Source organism: Mustela nigripes, chromosome 13, assembly GCF_022355385.1.
Source record: "Mustela nigripes isolate SB6536 chromosome 13, MUSNIG.SB6536, whole genome shotgun sequence".
Taxonomy (NCBI): Eukaryota; Metazoa; Chordata; class Mammalia; order Carnivora; family Mustelidae; genus Mustela; species Mustela nigripes.
Window position 1 is genome coordinate 105,305,440 of NC_081569.1, and position 27,659 is coordinate 105,333,098.

Consider the following 27,659-nt stretch of genomic DNA (forward strand, 5'->3'; position numbering starts at 1 on the left):
ATAGTTAGTTTAGTGAACCTTATCCATGGCCAGGCAGAGAGATCAGTGCTTTACGGGCATTATTTGACGCAGTTTGATGAGAAAACGAAGGCTTAAAAAACACCTCATCCAAGGTCACATTGGCCCAGCCCTCTCGGCCAGGACTGGGGCCCAGCCTGATGCCAAAGCCCCTACCTTCAGATGCTCCCTGTGAAGGCTGTATATCTTGCCCTGTATTTGTGTGTGTATGTCTTTATCTCTAGGCCTAATGTGATTTTTCTTGAAGATCATAGACTAGAACAGACCAAATAATGTTAATATGTCACTTTAGTGGTAGTTTAATAAGGAAGTAAGATTTTTTTTTTCTTTAAGTAAGTCTGGAGCTGATGCTTACAGATAGAACAAGAGAATGACTCTGTTGTTCTAGCTAATCATCTGATGAAGACCTTTCCCCCTAGTGAAGACTATTGGTTGTGTCTGATAGAAACACATTTTTGCAAGTGCATTTTAATTTCATGACTTTTCTTTATAGTCCACACTTTGTTGTGCTGACATAATCAAGATGTAAATCCTTAATTTAATTAGTAAATCATATACGTTTATGATAAACAGAAAACAGATTTCTGGTTTTACTTAAATTCTTCCCTAAAAGTTATTAACTAGATAAGCAGATTTGTAAAAGGAATTTAGGGTTAGGAATCAAGAGTTTCCTGTTTGTGATAGATAATGCCACTTTCCGTACATTCGACCTTGGGCAATTCATTTAGACATTCTGCGCCTCAGTTTCTCCCTCCATTTAAAAAAAAAAAAATGACCATCACAGTTATTTTAAACCTCCAACAAAATAATATATGTGAAAACTCCTCCACCATGAAGTGTGTTTGCCTTTTACTCTGAGTATTAACTATTCAACTTTTTAATAATAACAGATTTCAACCCTTTTAAAATCAATTTTTAATCTGAAAACAAACTTTAAACAATCCTGATGAATTATCAAGTTCAGAATTTAGTTTTTTGGGGTGCTAGGTGGCTCAGTCGGTTAAGCATCTGACTCTCGATTTTGGCTCAGGTCATGACCCCAAGGTTGTGAGGTCAGACTCTGTGCTCGTTGTGGAGCCTGCTGGAAATTCTCTCTCCTTCTCCCCTAATGCCTCTGCATGCCTGCACACTCTCTCACTCTAAAATAAAATAAATAAATCTTTAAAATCTTTTTAAAAAAGGAATTTAGTTTTCCTTTCTCATCTACAGTACATGGCTACTATATGTAAAGCAAACGGTGGGTATAGATGTCTTACCTATTCCTCATCCTCCAACCCCTTACTTAAGGAAACTAAACAGTAGAACAATAGAAACTAAACAATAAAACAGATATGTTCTCTGTGTCAGCAGAGCATTACAAAGTCCTGAAAGAATGTTAAAACGGTTTCAAAATACTATTTTTAGGGGCAATATTGTCAGGAAATAAGCTTTCACTAAGAGATTTTGAGAAAAACAGTTCTTGAAAATCAGCAGCTGGAGTAGCAGAATGAATTATCTTGCATTAAGTTTTAATACTCAAGCCAGTATTGTTAACAACAAAATAAAATATTCTTTATCCAGGTTGAAATTGTCCAATGATGAAATCAAACGGGCAATTCTAACAATGGACGAGCAGGAAGATCTGCCCAAGGACATGCTGGAACAGGTGAGCTGCCAGACAGACTTATCTCAGAGCACAAGTGACAACTGGCTTCCAGCAGGGAGTGGGATATTGAGAAAATCTGGTTGTTGCTGGTGGATAATTTCCTCATCTCTGAACCAATGTTGAATGTGGCTCTCTTAAGAGGCTTTATTCTCTCATTGCTCCTCAAAATGTTGGGTGAAAAGGAAGGTCACAAGTTTGTCAGATGCCTGGGACCCACAAGGCCAGATTCTGTTCCTCATGCTATAGTTACTATGCCTTCATAGGTCATACAAATCTATCAACTCCAGGGAAGTCTGTGGGACAGGCTTACAGAGAATCTTACCAGCACCATGAGATCACAGGCTACTACATAAACTGATTCATTACTGAATCCTTAATAAAGTTTGTGTCTTGGCCTTGACGCACCATTTCTACACCCCAGTAGTTACCGTTAAACCCCTTAGCTCTGTCATCTGCATCAAAGTAATTCGTATTAACCTTGGCCAGCCAAGCTGGATGGAGTGACTTAGCCTCTCTTCATGCAGTGTTCCTTTAACACGTTCTGTGGAGCCATTCCAACTCTGCTATGTGTGTCTCAGCAGCTTTGCGCAGTTGTCCCCCAAATGACAATGTTCTTGAAATAGAAGATGTTTCAGGGATTATTACCTATCAATCTGGCCCTGAATATTTCCGTGCTTCGTGGAGATCGTCTCCATGCTCTGAAACTATTCTGTCTGCTTGTCTCATTGTCCTTGGTACGAAATCCTATTTTGCATGACTTTGGTCTAGAGGTCCATGTTAGTGCCAGGTCCACTGAAGGTTAACTGTGGACAATCGTGGTACCAGGCTGAACTTGAGGTCTTGGTTGCAGGGATGCTCAGCTCCCAGAAGCAGAGTAAAGGCTGTTTAGCACTGTTAACAGTGATCTTGGGAGGGCGTGGCTGCCCCAGAGGGAGTGTCTGTGTGCTTATGCATTTTTCCACAGTGTTCTGGCTGATGTCAGAAAAGGCCTCCAACACAGAGCAGGGAAGAGTGAAATGTGAGGTGTCACCACACCACAGTGCACCCGCTCCACCTAAAACCTGCAGCTGCAGTCATCCTGGGGAAGCCCTCACACTTAGCAATGGAATAAGTTGTCAGGCTGTCCTTTTTGATGTTTGACTTAGTTACCAGTAGCCCATGACTGTGCATCCAAGCCTGTCAGGATCCTTTGTGTACAAATAGTTTAAACATAATTCCTAAACTGAAAATTAATTGTTTGGAGCATTTTACAGCTTCTCTGCACACTCTTCCCTCTCCGTCTGCAACCAGTCCTAACAAGGGTCTCTACCCGGAAGTGTGGCCCAGCTTCCTTCTGCCCCCCTCCGGTCCCCAGCTGACCCTGCACTTGGGGTGCCTGCATCAGAAGCTGCTCACACAGAGGGAGGAACTGTGCCGAAAGCTGCTTTGGTCCTTAGGCCTTCAGCCCCTATTGACAAAGTCGTATGTTCAAAATTCCACAAGATCTGTTTACTGTGAAATTGCATGCAGCAAAATTCCTCCTTGAGGGAAGGGATTTCAAGATCTTGCCAAAAGGGCTTCTCGTGCAAATAGAATGTACTTCAAATAAATACAAGAAAATCAATTTACTGAAGCAGAATCTGGCCAAATGGGATACTTTTGACCTGGTCTACCCTGATAATTCTGTGGGTCTTACTCTCTGGTCACCTACCTACCATACTCTCTTTTCCTCCTTATTCTCTTCTTCCTCTGCTTCCTCTTCTTTCACACAGCACTTCTCCCAGACAAACTTTTAACTAGTATCTCTCTACTCCTAGTTAGGATTTGCATTTGAATCAGATTCCTTCCCTCCTCTCTGCTTTTAGCTGCTGAGCTCAGAACTCAGAGGAGATTGATACCCTCCTCTTTCTTGGAACTATAGTTTTCTCCTCATTCCCAGGTATTTGTCTAAGTCTTCATTCCTCTCCTAAAACTATCCGGACACAGTCTGTCACTTGACTCTGTTTTGGGAAGGACTGAACCTTAGCATGTGCCTCTCACAGCATTCTGTACAAAAGAGCTAGTGTTGTCCTGAACAGGGGCCTGTGGCTTAGTGCACACAAACCAGTGTGTGTGTCGTGGGGGGAGGAGGAATCCCTAAGACTCGAAATGAAGTTCCTTGCCCAGTAGATAAAAATCCAAACTAAGAGGAAAAAACAAGTCTTTTTCTCTCTCTTGCTTCTCCCTTCTCCTTCCCTTATTACCTTCCTCCCTGAACTGAGGAATAGCAAGAAGATACTGGTCCTGTCCACTGGTACCATTTGAACACAGGTACATAAATGCCTAGAACCAGTCAGGCTACCAGACCAGTGAACCCACCGGCATCCACATCCATGACATCCCATCAGGAAAGAGGGGTGGCTCTGGCCTCTGCTCTGGCCCAGCCCTTCCTTCTGCTTAGGAACCCAGCTGGATCAGAGCATCCTGTCTGCACCCCACCCCCCCCATCATACACCTTTTTCTCTTCACTTTTAACTTGTTCAAGTCTCAGCCTTTCACAAAACACCTTTTCATACTATGCATGCCCATCTAGCTACTGTCCTCTCTCTCTTTTGATACAAGCAGAGTTCTTGAAAGCTTGTCCACACTCACCTCCTGTTCACTCTTCCTCACCTCCCGAAAGCTGTTCTCACTAAGGACTCACCACCTCCCTGTTGCCAAAGCTAGGGGGCACTTTGCAGTCCTTATCTTCCTTGATTTGCTGCTGGTATGTGACACCGATGGCCACTTGCTCCATGGTGAAATGTGTTTCTTTGGCATTTCATTGTCTCCTCTAAAGGTTACTCCTCTTGTACTCATTCCTCAGACACTGGCTTCTCTCCAGCCCTGCTTTGTTTCCGTTGACGGTTCCCCTGGTTACCTCACTCACATCCTTGCATGTTGTAGTCAGTATCCATGCTCTGTCTTCCAAACAGCTCTGTATAGCGCGTCAGACCCATTTGTCCACCTACCAACTAGGAATCTCTACTTGGTTCTCTTGCCAGTATTTCAAACACTAAACACTCTCTCCCCACCGACTCTCCTCCATTTGGTCCTGGGTTTCCTGTTACATTGTATACATTGTATACAATGTATACATTGTTGCCTAAGCTAGAAGCCTGGACGCATCCTTTTGACCCTCTACCATAACCCGACATCCATCAACAAGTCAGGCTAGTTCTATTCTAGAATCTACCTATGACCCAATCCAGATCACCATCCTCTCTCACCTGGATTACTATACCAACAATCTAATCACAACCCCCTAATACTTTTGATCCTTTCTAATTCCTTCTCTGTTGTGAGCGTAGTGGTCTTTTTAAAATGTAAATTCATCCCTTTACTTAATATTTTAAGTCCTATCCCAGAGCCCACAAAATAAAGACTGAAATTCTTTCAAGGTCCTTGCTACTCCCTGACCTTGACCACTGCTACCCTCCCCCACTGCCATTACAGCTGTTCTACTGGCATAAATGCTGTGCCACCCTTTCCAGACCCTGGCACGTGATGTGCACTCTGCCTGGAATATATTTCCATTCACCTGTAGTTCTATTTCTCTTTTCCTCCTGATGGCACCCAAACTGCCTTTTCTGAGGTCCCATCATTAAATCCAACAAACTTTGGAAACCTACTAAATGAATCATCCAAATGCCAGCTTCAAATTATAGGGAGACTCTTGGGGTCCAGAGGGTCAGTATCATTAAAAAATTTATATATATCCAAGGACATCTGATCCAGAAAATAGCACACTTGGACAGGGCTGCAGGTATATATACACATATTTGTGATTTGAAATAAGACACAGAGTATTTTTTCAACTTTAAATATTGCTGTTTCTCCCACATTCCATGCTCATTTCTTCCGCCAAAATAAAAAATAGAATCAAAAACCAAATCCTACCATGTTCTTTTTTTTTTTTTTTTTAAGATTTTATTTATTTATTTGACAGAAATCACAAGTAGATGGAGAGGCAGGCAGAGAGAGAGAGAGGGAAGCAGGCTCCCTGCTGAGCAGAGAGCCCGATGCGGGACTCGATCCCAGGACCCCGAGATCATGACCTGAGCCGAAGGCAGCGGCTTAACCCACTGAGCCACCCAGGCGCCCCTCCTACCATGTTCTTCTCATCCATCATGACATGGAGCAAAAAATGAGATGGAAATACATAAGGCAGAGAAATAAACAAGTTGAATGGAAAATACACATAGAATTACTCATCCCAGCATGATGTAATAGAAAAAAGCATTGAGCTGGGAGTCAAGAGACCTAAGTTCTATTTCTGATGATTACATGAACTTTCTCTGTAATTCTGGGTAAGTGACTTTGTCTCTCTGGACCTCCGTTGCATCACCTTCTAATGAGAGTATTGAATATCCCAAGTCCCTCTAAGGGTCTATGCAAAATGGATCCTGGTAAAGAGCTTCCACAATCTGATTTGAAAGACAATATAGAGTAGAAAGTTGCCAGGAATGAATCTTACATCAATTTAACTACCTGTAAGTAAAAAAGAAAAGATTTTTCCTCAAGTTTCATTGAAATATTATTGACCTACATATTGACCTATAAATTTAAAGCATACAGCATAGTAGTTTGACTTACAGATGTGAAATGATAAGGCAATAAGTTTTGTTAGCATCATCCATCATGTCCTGTAAATACAATAAAAAAGGAAAAGAAATTCTTCCTCATGACGACAATTCTTAGAATCGACCACCTTAACAACTGTCCTGTACATATACAGCAGTGTTAACTCTAGTCATGCTGTGTGTTACCTCCCTAGAACTTACGTTGTAACTAGAAGTTGGTACCTTTGACCACCTAACTGCAAAGATTTAGTCATTTGTATGGTATCTTAACAATGACCTGTAGCACAGTTTATAAATTCAACAAAAGATACAGTCTCATTTTGGGGCAGATAACTGAAAGAGTGAAAATTTACTGCAAGAATTTAGTTATAAACCTCAGTTTTAATATTTGCATGTGCTTCTTAGCTCTTGAAATTTGTTCCTGAAAAAAGTGACATTGACCTGTTGGAGGAACATAAGCATGAACTGGATCGGATGGCCAAGGCTGATAGATTCCTTTTCGAAATGAGCCGGTGAGTTTGAAAATGCCTAAGACATGAATATGCCCTTGACCTCTCTCAGGAAGATAAACTTGTGATTCTGGTTGAATTAATTGGGCCAGTAACCTGGCTTCACTTAAAGCCCTTTTAAATTATAAAATCTTCTTAAGTCAGAACTATGTGGAATTTGTTTTGTTTATGGGAATTCTTCCCTCTGGGTGAGCCAGGGCTAGCATTTCTTCATAATTACCTCTGGTTCTGGACCTAAACAAGTCATAACTTTTCCTGGTTCCAGTCAGTGTCTCCCCCCACCCCCCACCCCCACACTTTGACTGCTATGGGATTATATCTCCCTTCTCTCTGTAGCCCAGCATCTCAGAAAATGGGCAGACCCAGCCGTGTCGACCTGGAGCCCACATGAATGAACAACTAGGGTCTGGATGTCAAATCATGACACATGCAGATATCTCTAATCAGTCATGGCACACTTCCCACAGAGTCTTGGCAAGCATTCTCAAGCCTTCTCCAGAAAACCCAGAGGCAGCCACTGCTTCATAATTTTGTTTGGCATGTGAGCTTGAGTCTATTTGCCATCCCAGGCCTGAAAAAATTGATTCTGCATTAGAAAAGGACCAGTGGTGCCGAGACTCTCCTTCAACCCCAGGGCAGAGCTCTTCCCCTGAGTACCAAAGGCCTATGAGTGTAGCCAAGGTGAACATGGCTCTCACTCTACATTTCTGCCATATCTAGACTTATTTTTGTTGTTCCATCTCACCTTGCTGTTGGGAAGAATACCGCTATAGGACAAAGGATGGTTTTGGAATTTTGACTGGTGTGCCCAGCAAGCCTGTGTGTGGATAAATAGATGGTCACCCACATTGGCCGCCATTTTGTAATTGTCTAGACCTGTGCATGCATCACCCCCCCTTGATCCTTCTATCAGCACCACCAGGAGGCTGTTGGGTAGGGAGGTATACTCTTCCATCTAATGGAGGAATTTAGTTACCTGTTGAAGGTCACCTAACAAGAGGAGAACCTAGACTGCAAATATAGGTCTATTTGATTGGATGGGGCTACTGGACTGAAGTTTCCCACAGAGAGCAGCTAAGGCAGTGATCTGAGTTCAGAAGGCCTTGGCAAGAGTGCCTGCGCTCCCCCTCTCAGCAGCAGCAACTTATCTTAGTGGTGACCAGAGGCCAGTTTGCATCCTCTTATCGCTGGTCACTAGTTGTTGTCTTGAAAGGCAGAGCCTGTCAGCCCTGAGGGGAGCAGAAAGGGAGCTAGCTGTAAAGAAAGGGGATCATTTGGGGACATGAGTGGGAAGAAGATGATATGAGGAGAGGTTGATGGACATGAGTTTTACTCTGTAGCTTTGCTGGAGGCAAACTTTGTGGAAAGTTAAGCATGGGAGAAACATGAGAAACAGCCCCTCTCTTGCCCAGAACGTGGAGTAGGCTTTACATTTTCATTCCTTTTTATCTCCTCTGTTCACAAGAGTTCCTGGGACTCTGAGGAAAGGGAGGGGACAACTCTCCTTTTCTTTCAGCAGTTGCCTGATCTTTTTAGAGCTAAGGACCCTACGGCCATTGCCCAAATACTCCGGCGGTCAGAGGGAAGTGGGCTCTTCAGACAAAGTGGCCTCATTTCCTGTGCTCCTGTCCAGACGAGGAATAAGGAATTGTGTGTGTGTGTGTGTGTGTGTGTGTGTATTGGGGGGTGTGTACTCTAAAGTACCTCCGCCTCCATATCCCCTGAGTGAACATAGATAGACGTCGTAAGTAAATAAATGCTCATCAGTCCGTGCTTGCTCTTACAGAATTAACCATTATCAGCAAAGACTCCAATCGCTGTACTTCAAAAAGAAGTTTGCCGAGCGGGTGGCAGAAGTGAAACCTAAAGTAGAAGGTAAAGTCAGGCCTCCAGATTGAAAATGATGTTCATCATAAGTGCCTGTTTGCAAGTACAGTCCAAGTGCGGATAGTAAACAGGATCCCTTGGGTGATTTTTTTTTTTTTTTCCTTAAAATCTCCTGGACTTGAGGTGGCTAGTCACATAAGATCCATCCCTAGCCCTCTGACCTGGCCTGGCTTCTGGAGCTCACAGCACACCTCCTGGGCTCTTCTGGAGAAGTGGGCTTTTAACTTGCTGGGTGTTGGTAAGACACATATTTGACCACCACTAGCTAGGAGTCTGTAACTAGCTTTATCACAGTGGTGCTATACTGGGATTTCTAAGGGAACATTTCAGGCTGTTAAATTTTTAAGTGTTTGAAACCTCGGCAGCTGCAGAGCACAGCCACAGAATGCAGGCTGGACTCAGGAGCCTGCTCCAGCCCCAGTCCCTTGTGGGTCATGCCTGCAAGCTGTAACATGGAACACATTTGGCCAGGGGCTTCTTTGTCGCTAGAATTGCTCAGTCATCCTTTTGATCTGAGTCCTACCAGGCAAGAAAGCGTTTGCGGCGGAATGTGGGAAATGCGGTCCCTTTCTATGTATTCTTAACTGCGCACGGTTAATGAATCAGCCAGGAAAAGGATGATTGTGCAGCTACCGTGGGTCCATTGAACAACATCACTGGCTCTCCCCTTGCTCTTTGCTGCTAGTTGAGGTGTTTTGTAAGGCTCCCTGATTGTCCGGCGACCCAGGCTTACCTCTTCAGTATCTGCTGTTGGGTGTGTGGGTTAGGACGGGTGTCACTGAGGCGTCTCGCTGGTGGTAGTTGTGGTTATGTGTGCTTTATTTTGAAGCAATCCGTTCCGGCTCAGAAGAGTTGTTCAGGAGCAGCGCCTTGAAGCAGCTACTAGAAGTGGTTTTGGCATTTGGAAATTACATGAATAAAGGCCAAAGAGGCAACGCGTACGGATTCAAGATATCCAGCCTAAACAAGATTGCTGACACAAAATCCAGTATTGACAAGTAAGTACGGATTCTTCCAACACTTGGAGGCCCCCGGAGCTGAAGTCAGGACCCCTCCGGGCCTCCTGGGTCTCCCTAATGCTGCAGCCTCTGGTGTGCTTGACTCTCGCGCATGCTCCTTCCCTCTCCAGCATCGACTTCTCTCCTCTCCTAATTACAGATAACCCGGAATTCCCATCGGGCTTATTATCCTTCATCCATTTTCAATCCCTGGGAAGATAGCATCTAGTCTAAGTTTAAGAGTTTTTTGGATAAACTTTGTATTATAGTGTAATACACTAAAGACAAGGTCATCAGTCAGAAATGCACCACCGGATGAGTTTTCACACACTGAACCTCTGTGTGACTAGTGCCCGGATCCAGAAACAGACTGTGACCCGCATGCTAATGGTCTCCTTGTGACCTTTCCCAGGCATGACCCCCTCCACAGAGAACTGCGTTCCAGGGAAAAGAAAAAAACTGACAGCTGATGATAGAATGTGAAGTTTGTTGGGGTCTTAGGTATGCTTTCCGTCCTTTATACATTGATGCTAGCAGCTATAAAAAATTATGAGGTATAAATGCAGTTTGGCTGTTGGTATTAAACTGCTCCTTCCAAGACTCCTCTAAATGTTTCCTAGAGAGTTTTTTAGGTGAATGGATTCTTGTTAGAAACACCAAGGTGAAAAGTACTCTGCTGTCATTAACAGGTAGGCTCATTAGGCATAAAACACTAGTTTCCCAGGGAGCTCTGTTCCGCTAAGTCTCTTCCTGTCTTCAGAGCAACTTGCACAGTTGTTTCTAAGGTGAACTTCCCTGTGTCCAAATTCTTCTTAGAAATATGGGCTGTTCACCCTAAGTATTCCCCACTAGTAAGGCTCTTTACTCTGTGTTTTCTGTGAGATTAGTGACGCAGAACATCATGGCCATCCTGAATCCATCCTATAAGAAATAAGCAATATGTTAAGTTGTAGGGCTAAACCTTAGTTTTGCATTATGTAGAGATAGATTAACAAAGGGCAGCTGTGCAATCACCACCTTATTTTTAACGTACGCCCTTGATCCTTCCAGAGCACTTTTGTATTTGATAGTGCGGGGTACACAGGCCAAAGGGCTGTAGCACCTGTTGTCAGATTAAGAAACTGAGGCAGTGTCCAGTGGTTCCTTTAGCTTGCCTAAGATCACAGGCAAGGTATTTGGCCTCATGGGTATTTGACACCTGTTCTCTTATCCTCAGCTCCGCTCCGACAACACATGGACCTTATTTGGAAGGTGTAGTAGATAGCTGCAACCTCTTACTTGCATATAAAGGGCAGTCACCTTTTTAAGGGTGTTCTCTTCAACTCCGCTTGCAAATTAAAGAGGAGGAGACCCTCACTACCAGTTAGTCCTCTCTCCCTCCCTCCCTCCCTCCCTCCTCGCCCCAACCTCTCCCCCCACCCCTTCCCTTTCTCCCTCTCTCCCCCTCCCTCCCTGCCTTCTCTCTCTCTCTCTCCCGCTCTCTCTCCCCCCTCCTTCTCTGCATTCTCTGTCTCTCTCTCTTTCCCTTGATACCCTCTGCCCCCTCATTACTGATAACTTGGCACTTACTCTGAGATTATCTGCTTGTTGAAGTTACCATAGAATTTAATATGCAGGCCTTTTCAAAATAATAAATTAAAAACATTTCTGATCTCTTTTTCCTCCTCTTCCTGTGAATGTTTTGTCCCTGGAAATAGTGCCCCAGTGTCTTGTAAACCCATAGTGCCTAGCAGAGTGCCTTGTTTATAAGCAGTCACTCAGGAAATACTCAGTTGACTCTAATCAAACTGCGCAGGGGTGGGACAGTTAGCCGTGAAGGGTGCGTTCCCTCTGCTTCCCTTGTTTCCCGCCATACCGATGAGTAATCATGTGTGTGGCTATTGGCCGGTTTTTCATTCTTCAAGAATTTATATTCAATCCAGCAAGGTATTATTTGGATAGCAAACGAATGGGAACGTTCTGATCTAGCCTGAAGTCTTTCTACACTAAGAAAAGTATATGTGTTTAATTGGATTTAGTGTCTCTAAATAACAAAGCATCTTTGTGAAAGTGAAGAAAATGGCTCTACCCTTTCTTGTAATGGCTGCTGGGGTTTGGCTCCCTTGGGCCTACACCGAGATTCTGTGAACAGCAAATCTGAAATGGAAGGCTAACAGCTTGACATCTACAAAGTAAAGGGCCAGAATCACTAGCCACTACTTTACTTTGCTGGGCTATTGTTTTCTAATAGCTTATTGAGAGCAAGAAAAATGAAGGAAAAGTTTTTCTCAGACGTGGGCCAGTTGACTCAGAGGAATGGGATCGCACTGACTTCTGTGAAGATGCAGGGACAAACAGAAATGAAAACCATTTCGTTATTATGGGAAAGGAAATTATTTGACAATTCTGCTTCACTTGGGGTGGGGATTGCCGAGGCTACTGTGATTTAGCATCGTAAATTAGTAGCCTGCCTAAAGATTATGACCATGTCTTTAAAGAAATACATTTATGTCCTCTTGATTATGGTAACTTTCAGTAGACCAGCGGTTTGTGATCCTGGCTCTTAGAATTACTGGGGAGTTTTTAAAAAATACCCGTGCCTGGCCCCACCCCCATCTCAGGCCCCGGCATCTGGGACCAGGTGACTATAATGTGCGTTGGAGTCCGGGACAACGGGACCAGACCACCACAGCTTGGCCTAACAGGCAGTGTTATCACGCATCCACTGTTTCAATCCAGGTCAGTCAGGGTTCAGGCCTGTCACCACCAAAGAGGGAGCTGGGTTGTGGAGGTAGGAGCTGAAGTGTTGCTAACATTAGGAAATGGATTCTTGGCTGCAAAGATGTCATGGCCATGATGGCACGGTCCTGGTCCACGTCCAGACCCAGCCCTAATGCAGGTGACCTTCTAGCTTTCTGACCACCCTTTGCTACCCAGCAAAACAGATGAGTCCGAGGGGACAAAAGCTAGCAAAATAAATGAGTCAGGGGAGAAAAGTTATCGTAGAGTTGAAAAAGCTTAAATGAGAATTATCAATAAATTCTTATCAGTGAGTCACTGCTCTGTACTTTTATATTTAAAAAATAGCTGTGGGGCGCCTGGGTGGCTCAGTGGTTAGGCCTCTGCCTTCGGCTCAGGTCATGGTCTCAGGGTCCTGGGATCGAGCTCCGCATCGGGCTCTCTGCTCGGCAGGGAGCCTGCTTCCCGCCTCTCTCTTTCTGCCTGTCTCTCTGCCTACTTGTGATCTCTGTCTGTCAAATAAATAAATAAAATCTTAAAAAATAATAATAAAATAAAAATAAAAAATAGCTGTACTTTTTAGTAAATTAAGCACCCCTCAGTCCCTACCGCCCCACCCCCATCCCAGCTTATTGTGAGCCTCTGAGCACACCTTGTCTTTGGTAGGTATGTTCCTGTTGACGAGGGTTCCTATTCATTTCCATCATCCACATTTTGAAAGATGCTCTTTATGAGCCAAAGTAGTAAATCTTGTCCCCTTCCCTTTTGAAGATACTGGCTTCCTTTTACATAAAGTTGTGTAAATCTCATGTAAGCTCTTCCCTGTTCCCTTCTCTTGAGGATCCCTCTTAAAAGTCTCCAAATCCTGGAGTGAATGCAGGAATATGGCATTCTTGCAGGTTCAGCCACTTGCACAGGCAAACCAGGCACAGATATTAAGCATGTCTAATACTTTTTCTTTTTTTAATTGTAGGAACATCACACTTTTGCACTATCTCATAACTATTGTGGAAAATAAATACCCCAAGGTCCTCAATCTAAATGAAGAACTACGGGACATTCCTCACGCAGCAAAAGTAAAGTGAGTCCTTCCAGGGAATTGTCTTAGTTTTTTTGTTTTTTGTTTTTTTTTTTTAATCACTTGGACTGTGCTTTAGCCATTGAGGCAGTTAGCTGGCATTGCATGAAGAGGCTCCTTCCGTTTGCTTTCCCCTGAATAACATATGAAGTAAAGTTTGAAACCTGTCCAAGTCACTGAAATATGCTACATGGTTTTGAATATATATATATATATATATATATATATATATATATGCATGTTTTTCTAGCTTCTTTGGACTACTCCTGCATGTAATTTTAACTTCCAGAAAACCTTATTTTCTGAGTTATTAAGAGGATTATAAAGGAATGTGGTTTCGCTCGTACATCTAAAAGGTACTTCTATTCAATACAGGTAGGAACACCCTTAGTTAACAAGGATACATAGCTAAGCAAATAGAACCTAAATGTCAGGGCATTGCTAGTAATTTTCACATGTGCACACACTCTCAGGAACCAAGGCAGCCTTTTAATGGAAAGCAGTCTTTATGCAAATGAAGGAACTAAAAATAAAATGGAAAGTTGCCAAACTTTCACCACAGACTTCACACCACTTTTCAGAGACTGAAGAGCAGGCAGTTTCCCTTGTTCTTCCCTCCTCCTTTTGGCCCTTTAAAAACATACATGTGTATTTAAAACTGCATCTCTTTTGCAGTGAATTTGAAAAGAATGATGATGAGCCATCTAGTTTTTTCCCTCTTTTTGTAGAATTTGATAGAAATATGAGATATGAAATGAAAATGTTAAATGAAACATTGATGAATTTGTTTACATCTGAATTATCTAAGAGGATTGTGTTACAATCTCTGAGGTTTTAAAAGCCATCAAATAGAAAGTTTTATAGGAGAAACCCAGGAAACTTTCTCTCTACAAAAAGACAATGAAATCTAGTTAGTATAACTTTAAGAAATATCATCGTGATTGAAATCTAAGCCATCCCCGGGTGCCCGGCTGGCTCAGTCAGCAGAGTCAGCCACTCTTGATATCGGAGTTGAGTTCGAGCCCCATGATGGGTATAGAGAATACTTAAAAATAAAAACTTTAAAAAAGGAAGTTTAAGCCATCACCTTGTAATATTCATATGACCAGAACTTTAGTGAAAAGCAGTGCTCTCTAATTACAGAGAGTACAATCTGAGCATGAATGCGGATAAGACAGCTTCTTTTATTTGTTCAAGGGGAGCCATGTATGGCAAAAAATTCATTTCCACGTATAATAATTTGCCTTAAGTGAGATTTTCTTGTGAGATTGAAAAATACATGAAGTATTTTTGTACAAATGGGAGACATTTCGACTCTGCTCTTTTTAATCTATAAAATACACTTGCTGGCTGTGGAAAACAGAAACCATAATTCTGTATCTAAAGTCCCTAAGCTTAAAATGTCACCTTTCTGTGAGATCGGAGCATGGAAGGGAATTTTAAACACTTAAAATAAACTAGTGTGGACTTCTAGGCATGAGATATGTAAACCCATCATCTGTTCAATACGTGTAAGTCACATGTTGGTCACTAAAATGTTACTATTTGCAACAGCATGACTGAGCTGGACAAAGAAATAAGTACCCTGAGAAGTGGCCTGAAAGCAGTAGAGCTGGTGAGTATGTGTTTCTTCTTACTCCCAATCTCTTCACTCTCTCTGGTGCTGATGGTGTCCAGCAAGGCGGGATAAATGTGGCGTAGATCAAAATATTGATTAAAAAAATAGCAAAGTAGGGAAACAAGAACAGTGAAGAAGCAAATGCAGGTTGTGTCACCCTGGTGACTCAGCTCCAGGACGTCGTGGGGGTGTCGTGGGGGTCTCGCGGGAGCAGGAACTGGGGAGCTAGACCTAGGGTTGCACTGGTTTCCTGCCTGTAAGACAGGGCTCGTTAAAGTGGGTTGGGCTAGATAATCCTCAAGGATCCTCTCCGAGTCCAGGTTCTATTAATAAGTGATGTTCTTTCTTAGCAGAACAGTGGAATACTTCTGTTGTCTTGGAGTTGGTCCTCTGGGGAGGATTTATTGAACAGACTTTTGGGTGTATGGTCCATTCTCAAGGCCAGGGGTCATGATGATTCAGAATCCTTGCCCTCCCGATGTGGCAGTGGCCAAGAGCGCTCCTTCTGCTCTTGAAAACACATCCAGAGAAGCAGAGTGATTACAGAGGTGCCTGAGGAAGAAGGGTGGATTTAAGTTAGTACAAAGCTTATGGAATGACTGGCATTTATTAGAGGAAGCTTCTCTTCTGGAGGAGATGGACTTTGAGCTGCGACTTAGAGGGGTGGGGTGAACTCACGGACACAGCAATGAGGTTGTCCCTGGGGCCATGCCTCCGTGGAAGGAAAGCAGGCTGTGCCACTGGGCTTACTGGTGACCGTGGCACCTGAACGCCACGTGGGCCCCACCCAGTGTGGCCTCGAGCCAGGAGGTGGGTCAGGTCCAGAAGCCTGCTCAAGAGAGTGGTCGGAGATCCAGCCTGGCACTCGACAAGGGACACTGCTCCACGGGCAGCTTGGAAGGGTGCTCCTCTCTTAAGTCTCTCTCAGATCACTTCTCAGCAGTGCCATGAGGACCCTCCTCTTTTTTTATAGCAAAACTGTGCCATAAAAAGCAGCTGAATTCATTAAAGACATAACTAATAAAAGTTATGTCTGATATTTTTCTGCTTGTTTTTAATAAATTAGGGAACATAGAAGGCTTCTGCTTCTTCTTCTTCTTCTTCTTTTTTCTTTTTGGGAGTTGGGGAATGCTCTTTCAGAAGTAAAGGAGATGAACTGAATGAAAGAAATCTTTTTCTTCCAACCCCAGTGGGCCAAGGCACTGAGTGAGCAAGTGGGATGGTCTTTCTCAGATTACAGAGGCCTGCTGGTTAAGGGCGGTTGGGGATGAGACTGGTTTTATAGCCTTCACTCCGTTCCCATTTCCTCCCACTGGAAGGCTCTCTTGAGACAAGGGTCATAGTTACGACAGCCTTAAAGCCTGGTAATGGATGCTCTGACCTTTGCATCTCAGCTAGTTCAAGCAAGGCATGGGGAGGGGTCCTGGTGGGGAGGAAGTTTTGGGTTTGGGGTCTACTAAAAGTAGTTTTGCTGAAATCTCTCCAGCACCTGGGTCATGGACACTGTAACACTCTTTAACACAGAAACCTTCCCTGCCCCCCGGCAGCATACATGTCACAATGTAGTACCAGAAGGAAATACTGGGAGGCAGACCTTGGCCTGTTTAAATATTCATGAATCCTAATTGTGCTGGACACAAATGGATTATATAGTTTGAAGATATCAAAGATAAAATTCTTAATTCAGTCTTTGAATGAAATGAGATTATACATGAATGAAATACTTCAAAATTGCTTTTATATTTCTGTATCTCACATGCATACTTGCTGACTTTCAAGGCCAAAGTACTGGAATTATGGCAATGTATTCCAATCAGAGCAGATTCCATATTTTATAACTTTCCACTTATTTCGTTGGTTCTCATGGTGACATGAATATTCCCTGCTTTTTACAAGTGAAGAAACTGAGACCCAGGCCACTTGTCACAGATAAGAACCAAATCAGTAATGGATCAGAATCAGAACCCAGATCCTGTGACTTCTACACTCCTGCTCGTTAGTGCCTCTGCCAAAGCAGTTACAGAAGAATATAGATTCAGATCAAGTCTGATCTTGGTGCCCAGTTGGTGCCCAGTGTGGTGGTGCTGAGACTGTGGAGTCAAACAGGCCTGAGTTCAAATTCTGGCACTATCACAGATCAGCTTTGCACTAATTTAATCCCTCTATACCTCAATTTATGTATCTGTACAAGAAGGAGAATAATCCCTCACTCACAGAGGGTGGGATTAAGAAAGTGGATCTGGCAATGGTTGAAATTAATTACGAACATTAGATTTGAATAATCTGTGTGTTCATCACCCTGGTCATGGAGAATATGGGTAATTAATAAGACACTAATACTCCTACCTGCCTGTTCACGAAAACAAAATAGATGGTAGACAGTTATGGTGCCTGTAGTTGACATTCCACTGATCCAGATACCCTCATGTAGAAAGTCATTAGACTTGGCCAGAGGGAAAGAAGGAAAAAAATCAAGGAACCAGGATTCCCAGAATTCTGAGCACAGAATATCAACAGTTAAACTCCCTTGCTTTTAGTCACTCACCTTTGGAATCCAATTTGCTTTCCTTATTTAACTTGTTAATTTTATCTAAATGCTCATCTACTTACATCCTAAAGCTAGTATAAGAAATCACACTGTTGAAGTACTCAGATGATCGGCTAAATGGCTGTTTGCAAATAGTGTGGGTGCATGTGGGCTTGGCTCTGGTGTGGTAGATGGAAGAGCCCGGGGAGCTAGGCTACCACAAGGTGTTTCCGAGTAGGTGTTGATGTGTTTGCCATTCTGACTTGTTAAACTCGAGGTATATGGAAAATGAGGCAAGGTGTGTCCACATTTGAGGGCTTCCTTGACATTGTCCATTTCCTGTGTTTAAGGAGCTAGAATATCAGAAATCTCAGCCCCCACAGCCCGGGGACAAGTTTGTGTCTGTTGTCAGCCAGTTCATCACAGTAGCCAGCTTCAGCTTCTCTGATGTGGAAGACCTTCTCGCAGAAGCTAAAGACCTGGTAAGTGTCCCCTTGAGTACTGAGTGTTGTTCAATAGGGCTGATACCTGCAGATATTCAGTATCTTTGTATCTAGGACTGTGATCAATTGAAACACACCCTTTTTGTCTAAGTGGCCTGTGTTGCCTTTAGGTTAGCAAGACCTCAGGGTATCTGGATGGTGTAAGACCAGTAAATATTTTGCAATTTTTTCATGGTTGATACTGGATTAAAGTACTTACTTCTGGGAACCAGAAAAGAGTAGATCAGGCATTACCAAGGCCACGGTGTCCCAGTACCTGTAACTTATATGCTGTCCTGAGACAGACTTAGGGCAGGAGATTCCCTCTGAAAATCTCCAGCAGAACTTATTAAAGGAGATGCACTTTAATTCAGAGCCTCGTGACAAGAGGCATATGTTTTGGGTTTTTTTTTTTTTTTTAAGATTTTATTTGTTTATTTGACAGAGATCAAAAGTAGGAAGAGAGGCAGGCAGAGAGAGAGGAGGAAGCAGGCTCCCTGCTGAGCAGAGAGCCTGATGCGGGACTCGATCCCACGACCCTGGGATCATGACCCAAGCCAAAGGCAGAGGCTTTAACCCACTGAGCCACCCAGGTGCCTGAGGCATTGTTTTAATAATACAGTGCTTTAGGTTATAGATTCTTGCTATTTCAAAATTTTGATTTCCTCTAAAGGAAAAGTTTTCATTGGCTAATAACTAGGACTTCAGCTCCTCCCCACCCCCCATTTCCTCTTCCAAAATAAATACACATTTATATACATATGCATGTACACATCTTTTCTCTTACAACCCCCCCCCCATTGTTAATAAGTTATCTTAAACCCCTACCCCGTCCTGTCGAGCTCTTCCACACTGCTCATTTCTCAGTTGCCACAATAGCCTTTGCTTTAACTTTTCTTTGATAACTTGAGTAATGGAAGTCATTTCACTGTAGTCGTCTGTTTAGTAATAGATATGGATGTTTGCTTATGTGTAGTGTACATAAACAACTGCTTGCAGTGCAAAAGAAGACTGTATTAGGATACATTAGTTAGTCTCAACTGTAAACCACACCTCCAACATGATTAAGTAAATGGAAAGATAATGTATGGTCAGAGGACTGCTATTAGAAGTCCAGCTTCTGCTGTCCCATGATTGATGTCAGTGGCCTCTGTGTTAACCCCCACCCCCACCCATGTCTTACATATGCCTCACCACTTTGGATGATACAGATCTATAAAGGAAGGGTCTCCCCAACCCCACCCTAACAAGGCAGTATAGAATCTACTTCCTTGAGGGCTCAAACATTTTTATAAGAATCAACCCTACAGTTAATTTGTGATATAAAAACACTTGCTCATGCACAACCTACTTTTATTTATTTTTTTTTTTTTAATTTTAGTGTGGGAACTTCAGTCTGGAACTAGTTTTCTTCAGACCAAAATATACATGACTTCATCATCACTAGAATTCCTAGATAAAAAGATCATTCAGGATGGCTTGGAGTGCATGAACTTAAATGATTTAGAGACTCAGTTGTAGGCCATCTAATGCCATTTTGTTCATACCAGAACTTTTAGAAATTAGCTTATAAAGCCGTGAAGACAAGCTAGAGCTTTGTGTGTGGAGTATAAACAGAGTATTTTTCCCTAAAGAACTCTTATTTCTGGGGTGCCTGGGTGGCTCAGTGGGTTAAAGCTTCTGCCTTCAGCTCAGGTCATGATCGCAGGGTGCTGGGATCAAGCCCCACATCGGGCTCTCTCCTCAGTGGGAAGCCTGCTTCCTCCTCTCTCTCTACCTGCCTCTCTTCCTACTTGTGATCTCTGTCTGTCAAATAAATAAAATCTGTCAAATAAATAAAATTTTAAAACGAACTCTGATTTCTTTTCCCTTTTTTTTCTAATAAAAATTTCCTGTGTTTATTTGACAGAGATACAACAAGAGGGAACACAAGCAGGGGGAATGGGAGAGGGAGGAGCCCTATTTCTTATATTAGGGAGCCCGACATGGGGCTTAATCCCAGGACCCTGGCATCATGACCTGAGCTAAAGGCAGACGCTTAACCAACTGAGCACACAGGCACCCCAGAACTCTGGTTTCTAATAGTATATTTCCAAATAAGTAAAACATTGAGAACAACTCCTCAGTGAAGAGAGAAATGGCAAAAGAACATTTTTATTACAAATTTAAAGATATACCATGACAACTATAAGATGTCATATGCACACACATATAACTTTGTAATTGTTTTATCTCAGAATAAATATTGATGGGGAATTGGAAGAAGGTAGCCAAAAGGTGCTAAGATAAGTATAGGGGTTGTAATGGACAATATGATGATTGTAGTTAACACTGCTGCATGCTGTGTTCGAAAGTTACTAGGAAAGTAGACCCTTTTGTGTGTATCTGTATAGGGTGATGGGTGTTAACCAAATCTGTTGTGATCATTTCACAATATACTGAAGTCAAGATATTATGCTGTACACCTTAATTTTATACAGTGCTATATGTCCATTATATTTCAGTAAAACTAGGGGGGATAAAAGAATAAATACTAAAAATATTTCCTATAGGGAGATAGTGTTACCAAAATATCAGAAAAAAATACAATAAAGGAGATAATGCAAGAAAAATAAAAGCAACTTTAAATTCTTGGGTTGGGGGCACTGCACCAACACTTCATAGTCTAAATGAAGAAAATTAGAAAAAAAAAAAAGAAGAAAAGAAAATTAGAGATCTGGAAAATGTTAAGTAGTTGATTAGGCATAGAGAATGAGAATTCATTTGACTCCGAAGCTGGAAACATCTTCCTTAGTAGCTTAGGAGTAACAGCATTAGATCCTTACAGAGGGAAGAAAATTTCTAAAAAACATTATGACTGGTGTTGAACATTTTTTGGATAGTCATGATACTGCTAAGACTCCTAAAATCATGCAGTCTTGAGTTATGAAGATAACTACCAGGAGAACTAAAACTAGAAGAGTACAGTATAGGAAATATAATCAGGAAAATTGTAATAACATTTGGTGACAGATGGGGACTGCACTTTTCCTGGTGGGCACTGAATACTGTATAGAATTGGTGAAACATTATGTTGTACACCTGAAACTAATATAACACTGTATGTTAATTATACTTCAGTTTAAAGAATTAAAATCTTAAATAAGCTGATACATTGACCAACTCAAAGGAGGAAAAAATACTGAGGAGACTGGAAATAACTATTTTGTTATAAGAGACATATATTTGTATTAATTTTTTTTATCTCTACCTTAATATTTTGCATTTTAGCTGTTTTGAGAGGATTTGCACCAAAAGGGATTCTCTCTAAGAAAGAATTTGGAATAAAATTGTATTCTCAGTCATAAATTCGGTGTTGCATTAATGATTCTGTAGTCCGTGACTGTTTTCTAATTGAGGCCCAGGAAATATCACAATGCTAGTGTTACTTAGGATTAGGAAAAGCAGCTAAGAAGCACTGGATCCCATTTGCTTTTGATATTAACCATATGGCACCAATAAATGATATTAAACTGCTTCAAAGAAAAGTTAAAAGTACAAGTTTCCCTACCCCTGCCGAGTTTGCTATTAGTTTTATGTCTTGAGTGCTCTGCCCTGTGATATTTTGCTTTCTTGTTTTTACTACTGTTTAGTTAATAAAAAGTCAGAGTAGGTAATCATTGGTGTTAAGCTGAAATGAGGTGGAAAAGAATAAATAGTTTCAAAAGTCAAGGAGTATTAAATTTTTTACTTTAGCAGTGATTGATGGGCCTGTTCAGCAGCCAAAGATAAATACAGGCTCATTGAACTCCAGCAAGTTATATTTGAGTCTTTCTGAACATCACTGCTTTCTAGAGAGATTTCTGTTTGATCACACAATTCCTCTGGAACACTGACCTTCTTAAAACTACCCCCCCCTTTTTTTTTCTTCCAGTTTACTAAAGCAGTGAAACACTTTGGGGAGGAAGCTGGCAAAATCCAGCCGGATGAGTTCTTTGGCATTTTTGATCAGTTTCTTCAGGCTGTGTCAGAAGCCAAACAAGAGAATGAGAACATGAGAAGGAAGAAGGAGGAAGAGGAACGCCGCGCTCGCATGGAAGCCCAGGTAACATAATGAGGATCTCCGCCGTTTCCACCTCCTGCAAATCCCAGAACTGCTGCTGCTTGGTGTGTAGACGGCGCTGTGATGTGCCAGCAGGAAGGAGAGCATCGAAGTACTCTCTAGAATGCTGCTTTGAGTTTGAGTCACCGTAAGTCTCTCTCAGGCAGTCAGGCAGTGTATGTCCAAAGACTGAACAGATATATTTCTACATCCTCTGATCTGGAGTTTCATTTCCCAGAAATCATTATAAAGAAATAACCCTAAATTTGCCCAAAGAGAACCAGCCACAATTTTTATAATAGCCCTCATATGGAAACAACCTGAATGTTTACCAACCAGGCATTAGCTTTAAATGGTGTAATAGCTACCTAATGGAATATGCAGTCCTTGGAAATCACATTTTCAAAGAATATTTAATGATAAAAGAAAGTTTACAAAATTACTTCTGTGTAAATCTTTTTTTTTTTTTTTTTTGGTAAGGTAAGTGTTAATAGGGAAAATGATAGTGGTGGGGTCTACCCCCTGCAGGCTCACAATGGTTAGCTCTTAACAGTAGGATTGAGGATGATTTTTCCACCTTTGTTTATATGAATTGTGTAAATTTTCTCTAATGCATGTATAATTTGGTTTTTAATAATAATAACCCATGTGTAGCCAGCTCCAGGCATCCACAGGAGATAGAAGCTAAGCCTTAGATGTGAGGAAAGTGGTCCTATGAGCGTTTGCTTTAGTCTCTCTGTACTATCAAATAAACTAATATTTGGGGTCTGTTCAGTGATAACTTCCTCGTTCCATGATAGGCACAGGAATTGTCCTAGTTGCTCTTGTTTTAACTAGAATATCATGAGGTTTACCTAGATTCTAGATGGTGAGTGTCTAATCTTCATTATTCATTGCTTCTACAATAAGACCTCAAGTCCCAGTTCCCCGTCTCTTGTGAGGTCCGAGGGCGTTAGCAGCTGTTGGATGCACATGGGTTGATGTGACTGGAGTATGGCCATATTACAAGGACTTCATCTCCACTGAAAACAAAACACTTCGACACTTCTGTAAAAGGTTGCTTTCTATTTGCAGCTCAAAGAACAACGTGAAAGGGAACGTAAAATGAGGAAAGCAAAAGAGAATAGTGAAGAGGGTGGAGAGTTCGATGACCTGGTTTCAGCTCTACGCTCAGGAGAAGTATTTGACAAAGACCTTTCTAAGCTGAAACGGAATCGCAAGCGTATTACCAACCAGATGACGGACAGCAGCCGAGAGAGACCAGTCACAAAACTTAATTTCTAATTTTCCTTGGATACTTTTTTTAGAACGCTCATTAGCAGCCCTTTGAAGTGACTAGAACTTTTCATAACACTGCCTTGCAATCCAAACAGTGGCAATTTCTTCTTTCATCTGTGAGTGAATGTGTGAATGTGTGTGTATGTAAATGTATGTGTACATATATATTAAAAAAATGTATATAGAAGTCTGAGTGTTGTCTGGAGACCTATATGTATGGTTAAAAAAAAAATCTATGTTAATGTATGTGCTCAGAAACTTTTGTGTATGCATTTGTATTGAATATGGCTCATTTTCTTCCCCTGAACGCCATGGCTGTTCAGAAGCACAATATAATCTCCTGAAAGAGGAAAGAGGTGACAGAGACATTCCCTAGAGTAAAAAGGAAAAACAAAAGCAAAAAAAAAAAAAAAAAAAAAAAAGGCTTGAGAAATATTTTATGGTTTCCAAGCTTGGTATACTTTGAAATTATTTTCATTGATAAAACTAGTGTTGGAAAAATATAGATTTAAAATGGTTTTTGATAGTTGACAATGTGACACTGGTGTATTGCATCAGTAATTGATAGGACCAGCTTAGAATTTCCGACATTGGTGTGGGGGTGCAGTCTGTAAATGTTCATTGAGAACATCTTGCACACAATCTGAATTATGTAGAATGTCAGACTTTTTTTATATATTTAAAACTTGGGCATCAATTTTTTCCCCCTGATTTCATCAAGTTCTCTGCCAAGTGCTCTTGAAGATTTATTTACATTGCTTTTGAAAAGAACACTATTTATCTAAATGCAATTCGCGCTCTTGTTAAAGAACAAGATTGCCAGAATGTGCTTATTGTTCGACAATATAGATATATAAACTTTAAAAATAAAATTTCCCACCCAAGACCTAAAAGGAGGAATTCTCTGACGGGATAAAAATTATTTAAAATTTTTTATGGGGTACCTTTTCTTTTTCCTTTTTTTTTTTTCCTATTTTGTAGGACAAGCTGCATCTTCTGTCAGTATGGGTCTGGACTAAAGGACACTTAGTGAATGCACAAAATGTCAACAACACCAACAGAGATGCCAAGATCTATTTATCTCTAAGTATGTTTGAAGTGGTTTGTTGTTTATATGTTGTCATTTTAAATTGTGTGTCAGTAAAGCTACCTGTAAAATTTCAGTCCAAAAGATGAAGCTCTCAGGGAGAAATGAATAAAAACAATGAACATTAGAAAATAAAATATAGATGCTTACCATTAACCTACCAATTCTTAATATCCTTAAATTATATATAAAGAGGACTGTTACTTTTTTTTTTTTTTTTTTGGCTTTGCTTTATTTATTTGTAGTGTGGGAGGGGGCTAAGATTCTCTCTTTTCTTTCTATCATTCGTGTTGTGGTTGGGTTTCCTGTGGAGAGAATAGTTTGTCCTGTTGCACTAGAACATTATTTACTCACTAAATTGAGTTTTTCAGTCAATTAACAAATATTTATTAAACACCTACTATGTGCCAGGCTTAGTAGGGCTACAGTGAGAAGCAAGACAAAGTCCCTGCCCCAAGGAGCTTATGTTCTAATGGGGATAAAGGGGTGAATAGAATACCAATATGCACTGTACGGGAATCATGCTATTTAAAAATAATTTGTAGAAACTATAATGCTTGGTGCAGATGGGAAGGTCTCTGCACTATCTGAAAGCTGTGAAATAGTGCTCTAAGGGTGGTCAAGAGCAGTGGTTTTTACGTTTTCCCCCCTCATTGCAAACCCATTTTATGGAAGTGAATGACTAGCAAATAAGGTCATAAACTCACCGCAGAGGTTGTGCTCCCCAGCCCTCAGTAACCAGGGTCTGCAAATCCACCGGGTTAAAGAGGCAGACAGAGACTTTGCTCCAAGAGGCTTGGAGATGAGGAATGGGAGACGATGATGGATGTGTCTATTCCTTAACAAAAGTGCCTCTATCTTCTTTTCTATTTATAGTAAGAGAAATTTGGTCTGGCTCAATTTTGGAACTGTATTTTGAAAATGGCTTTGTTTTACAGTTTAAGGAATGGACAAGTGGATGGAGAGTCACATAGAGGAGCAAGCCCCTAGCGTGTCCCTCTTGCCCTTTGTAATCATCCTCATTTTGATTTGGCCATCCTGGTAGGCCTCCTTTACCATTTCCATTTTGGTTTCTTTCCCCCAAAGCTTCGTGCAGGTAATTCCATGTGCCATTGTTGAAAAAAAATCTACTTTTTAGATTGGTGCTGGTGTAAGTAGCCACTTTTCTCTCTTGGGTGTGTATTTTAAAGTTTTTTGTTTGTTTTTTTAAATTAATGCCAAAAAGAAAGCATTATAATTTGTAAACTTAATTATATGTCTTGTATCTTATTAGCTTAGTAGTTGGAACCTCTTAGTCTCTAGGTGCAAGACTGTTGTTATAGTACCAAGAAAAAAAAATGTTGTATGTGTTATGAGATTGTACATTTTTTTAAAAAAACAATATGCAATAAAGAGATGAATTCATTGGGTGTATGTATATGCTTTCTATGAGTTACTAAAACAGCATTATCAAACTTATTTGTACTATTAAATTTAAATACTGACAATTCTTTCCTAAGTCAAGAACACATACATATTTTTTAGCTTGTATGTACCAGACCTAGAATGGTAGTTTTCTGCTTTGGTAGTATTCAATATGTTCACAGACTACTATATGCTATATGCTATATGCTACCCCTTTCTGTCACTTTTCTATAACCTCTTTGTATGACTCCATAGAGTTACAGTTTCTCAGTATAGCTACTGGTGAAATTGTTCAGCTGGCAGTACAGAAAAGAATGTCTCGAGAATGAAAATCGTTTTCATTTTGAAGCATTTCCTTTTTTATTTATTTATTTTTGGGGAAAGATTTTATTTATTTATTTGAGATAGAGAGCATGAGAGAGGGGAGGGTCAAAGGGAGAAGAAGACTCCCTGCTGAGCAGGGAGCCCAGTTCGGGAATCTATCCTGGGACTCCAGGATCATGGCCTGAGCCAAAGGCAGTCATTCAACCAACTGAGCCACCCAGGCGCTCAGAAGCATTTCCTTTTTTTTTTTTTTTTAAGATTTTATTTATTTATTTATTTGACAGAGAAATCTCAAATAGGTAGAGCTGGGAGGGAAGCAGACCCCTCATTGAGCAGAGAGCCCAACACAGGTCTCAATCCCAGGACCCTGGTTATGTCCTGAGCTGAAGGCAGAGGCTTAACCCAGCCTGGGAGCCACCCAGGCGCCCAGCATTTCCTTTTTTAAAATTAATTTATGATATAGGTCAATATGAGAAGTGTCATCTATACAGAGCAAGGGATGTGTATTATATCCTTTGAAAATTAGAGCTTTTTCTTGGCCCCACATTGACTGGCCATCCTCAACCCAGTTTGAAGTCAAGCTGAAAACAGATTGTCCTGTGGTTAATAGCAGACTTAAGTACTTCTGATCTTTGGAATGGACTCATGATAGTCTTAAAATTGTCAACCATCTAATATTTCATCTAGTCCATGGATACTGCATGGTATCCAAAGACTACTACTTTTCTCTTACGCAGGGCATTCCAATGGAAGAGAGCCTTCTGCATTGTAGACAGTTTTTTCATTGCGTCCCACAAACTGAACGTACAGTTAACAGTCTGTACATTTGAATGTGAACTCAGTTGTTCATGGAGTATTGATAGAAGTAGAGAAAAATATGAAACTTTCAGATCATTATGTTTCCTTTTATGTTTTCATTTTCCCTTAAAAAAAAAAAAATCATTGCTGGGGGAAAATGTGCTTCTGTTAAAGGGATGAAGCTATTTGAACCCTCCAGGGTTTCTGTAATCTAACATGGGCTTATGTGAGGCTTATTAAAGGATAGTCTTTAATAAACTAGTTTAGACACAGTTATTGAAAAGATCAAGTTCTGACTTTTCTGAATTTTTCTTCTTGTTCCTTTTTTTTTTTTTAAATAATATCAGCTGTTTCTTACCAAGTAGTAAACCTAAAATAAGAACTCCCAAGCTTTAACGGCTGCTTAATACCATTCAGTTCTAAATCACTAGCTAGCTTCAAGAACCACTGGACTGTGTGTACATCTAAAGTCAGGGTTCTAGGGCTTTCATTTATAGACCATCACCAAGTTGGGGTTGGTGCCCATTTTCTCAAAAGTGGTGTGTATACTAGTTTGTCTCTACATCCTGTAACCCCTATTAATACAAACTCTACTGAAGTCCAAAAACCTGGTTAATCTACCATGAA

The 27,659-nt window shown here is 41.2% G+C and overlaps 1 protein-coding gene across 3 annotated transcripts in view; it reads left to right on the top strand.

Annotated features, from left to right (window-relative positions):
* DAAM1 (dishevelled associated activator of morphogenesis 1) overlaps window positions 1–25,915 on the top strand; it is a 163,296-nt gene extending 137,381 nt beyond the window's left edge. For all 3 annotated transcript variants that reach the window (XM_059373313.1, XM_059373315.1, XM_059373314.1), the window contains 9 exons: window positions 1,579–1,663; window positions 6,649–6,755; window positions 8,539–8,627; window positions 9,469–9,637; window positions 13,329–13,436; window positions 14,988–15,048; window positions 17,929–18,060; window positions 21,974–22,144; window positions 23,216–25,915. In XM_059373313.1, the coding sequence (XP_059229296.1) occupies window positions 1,579–1,663; window positions 6,649–6,755; window positions 8,539–8,627; window positions 9,469–9,637; window positions 13,329–13,436; window positions 14,988–15,048; window positions 17,929–18,060; window positions 21,974–22,144; window positions 23,216–23,425 (1,132 nt within the window). In that variant the 3' untranslated portion in view covers window positions 23,426–25,915. The remainder of the gene's footprint in view (window positions 1–1,578; window positions 1,664–6,648; window positions 6,756–8,538; window positions 8,628–9,468; window positions 9,638–13,328; window positions 13,437–14,987; window positions 15,049–17,928; window positions 18,061–21,973; window positions 22,145–23,215) is intronic.
* The last annotated feature ends 1,744 nt before the right edge of the window (window positions 25,916–27,659 follow it).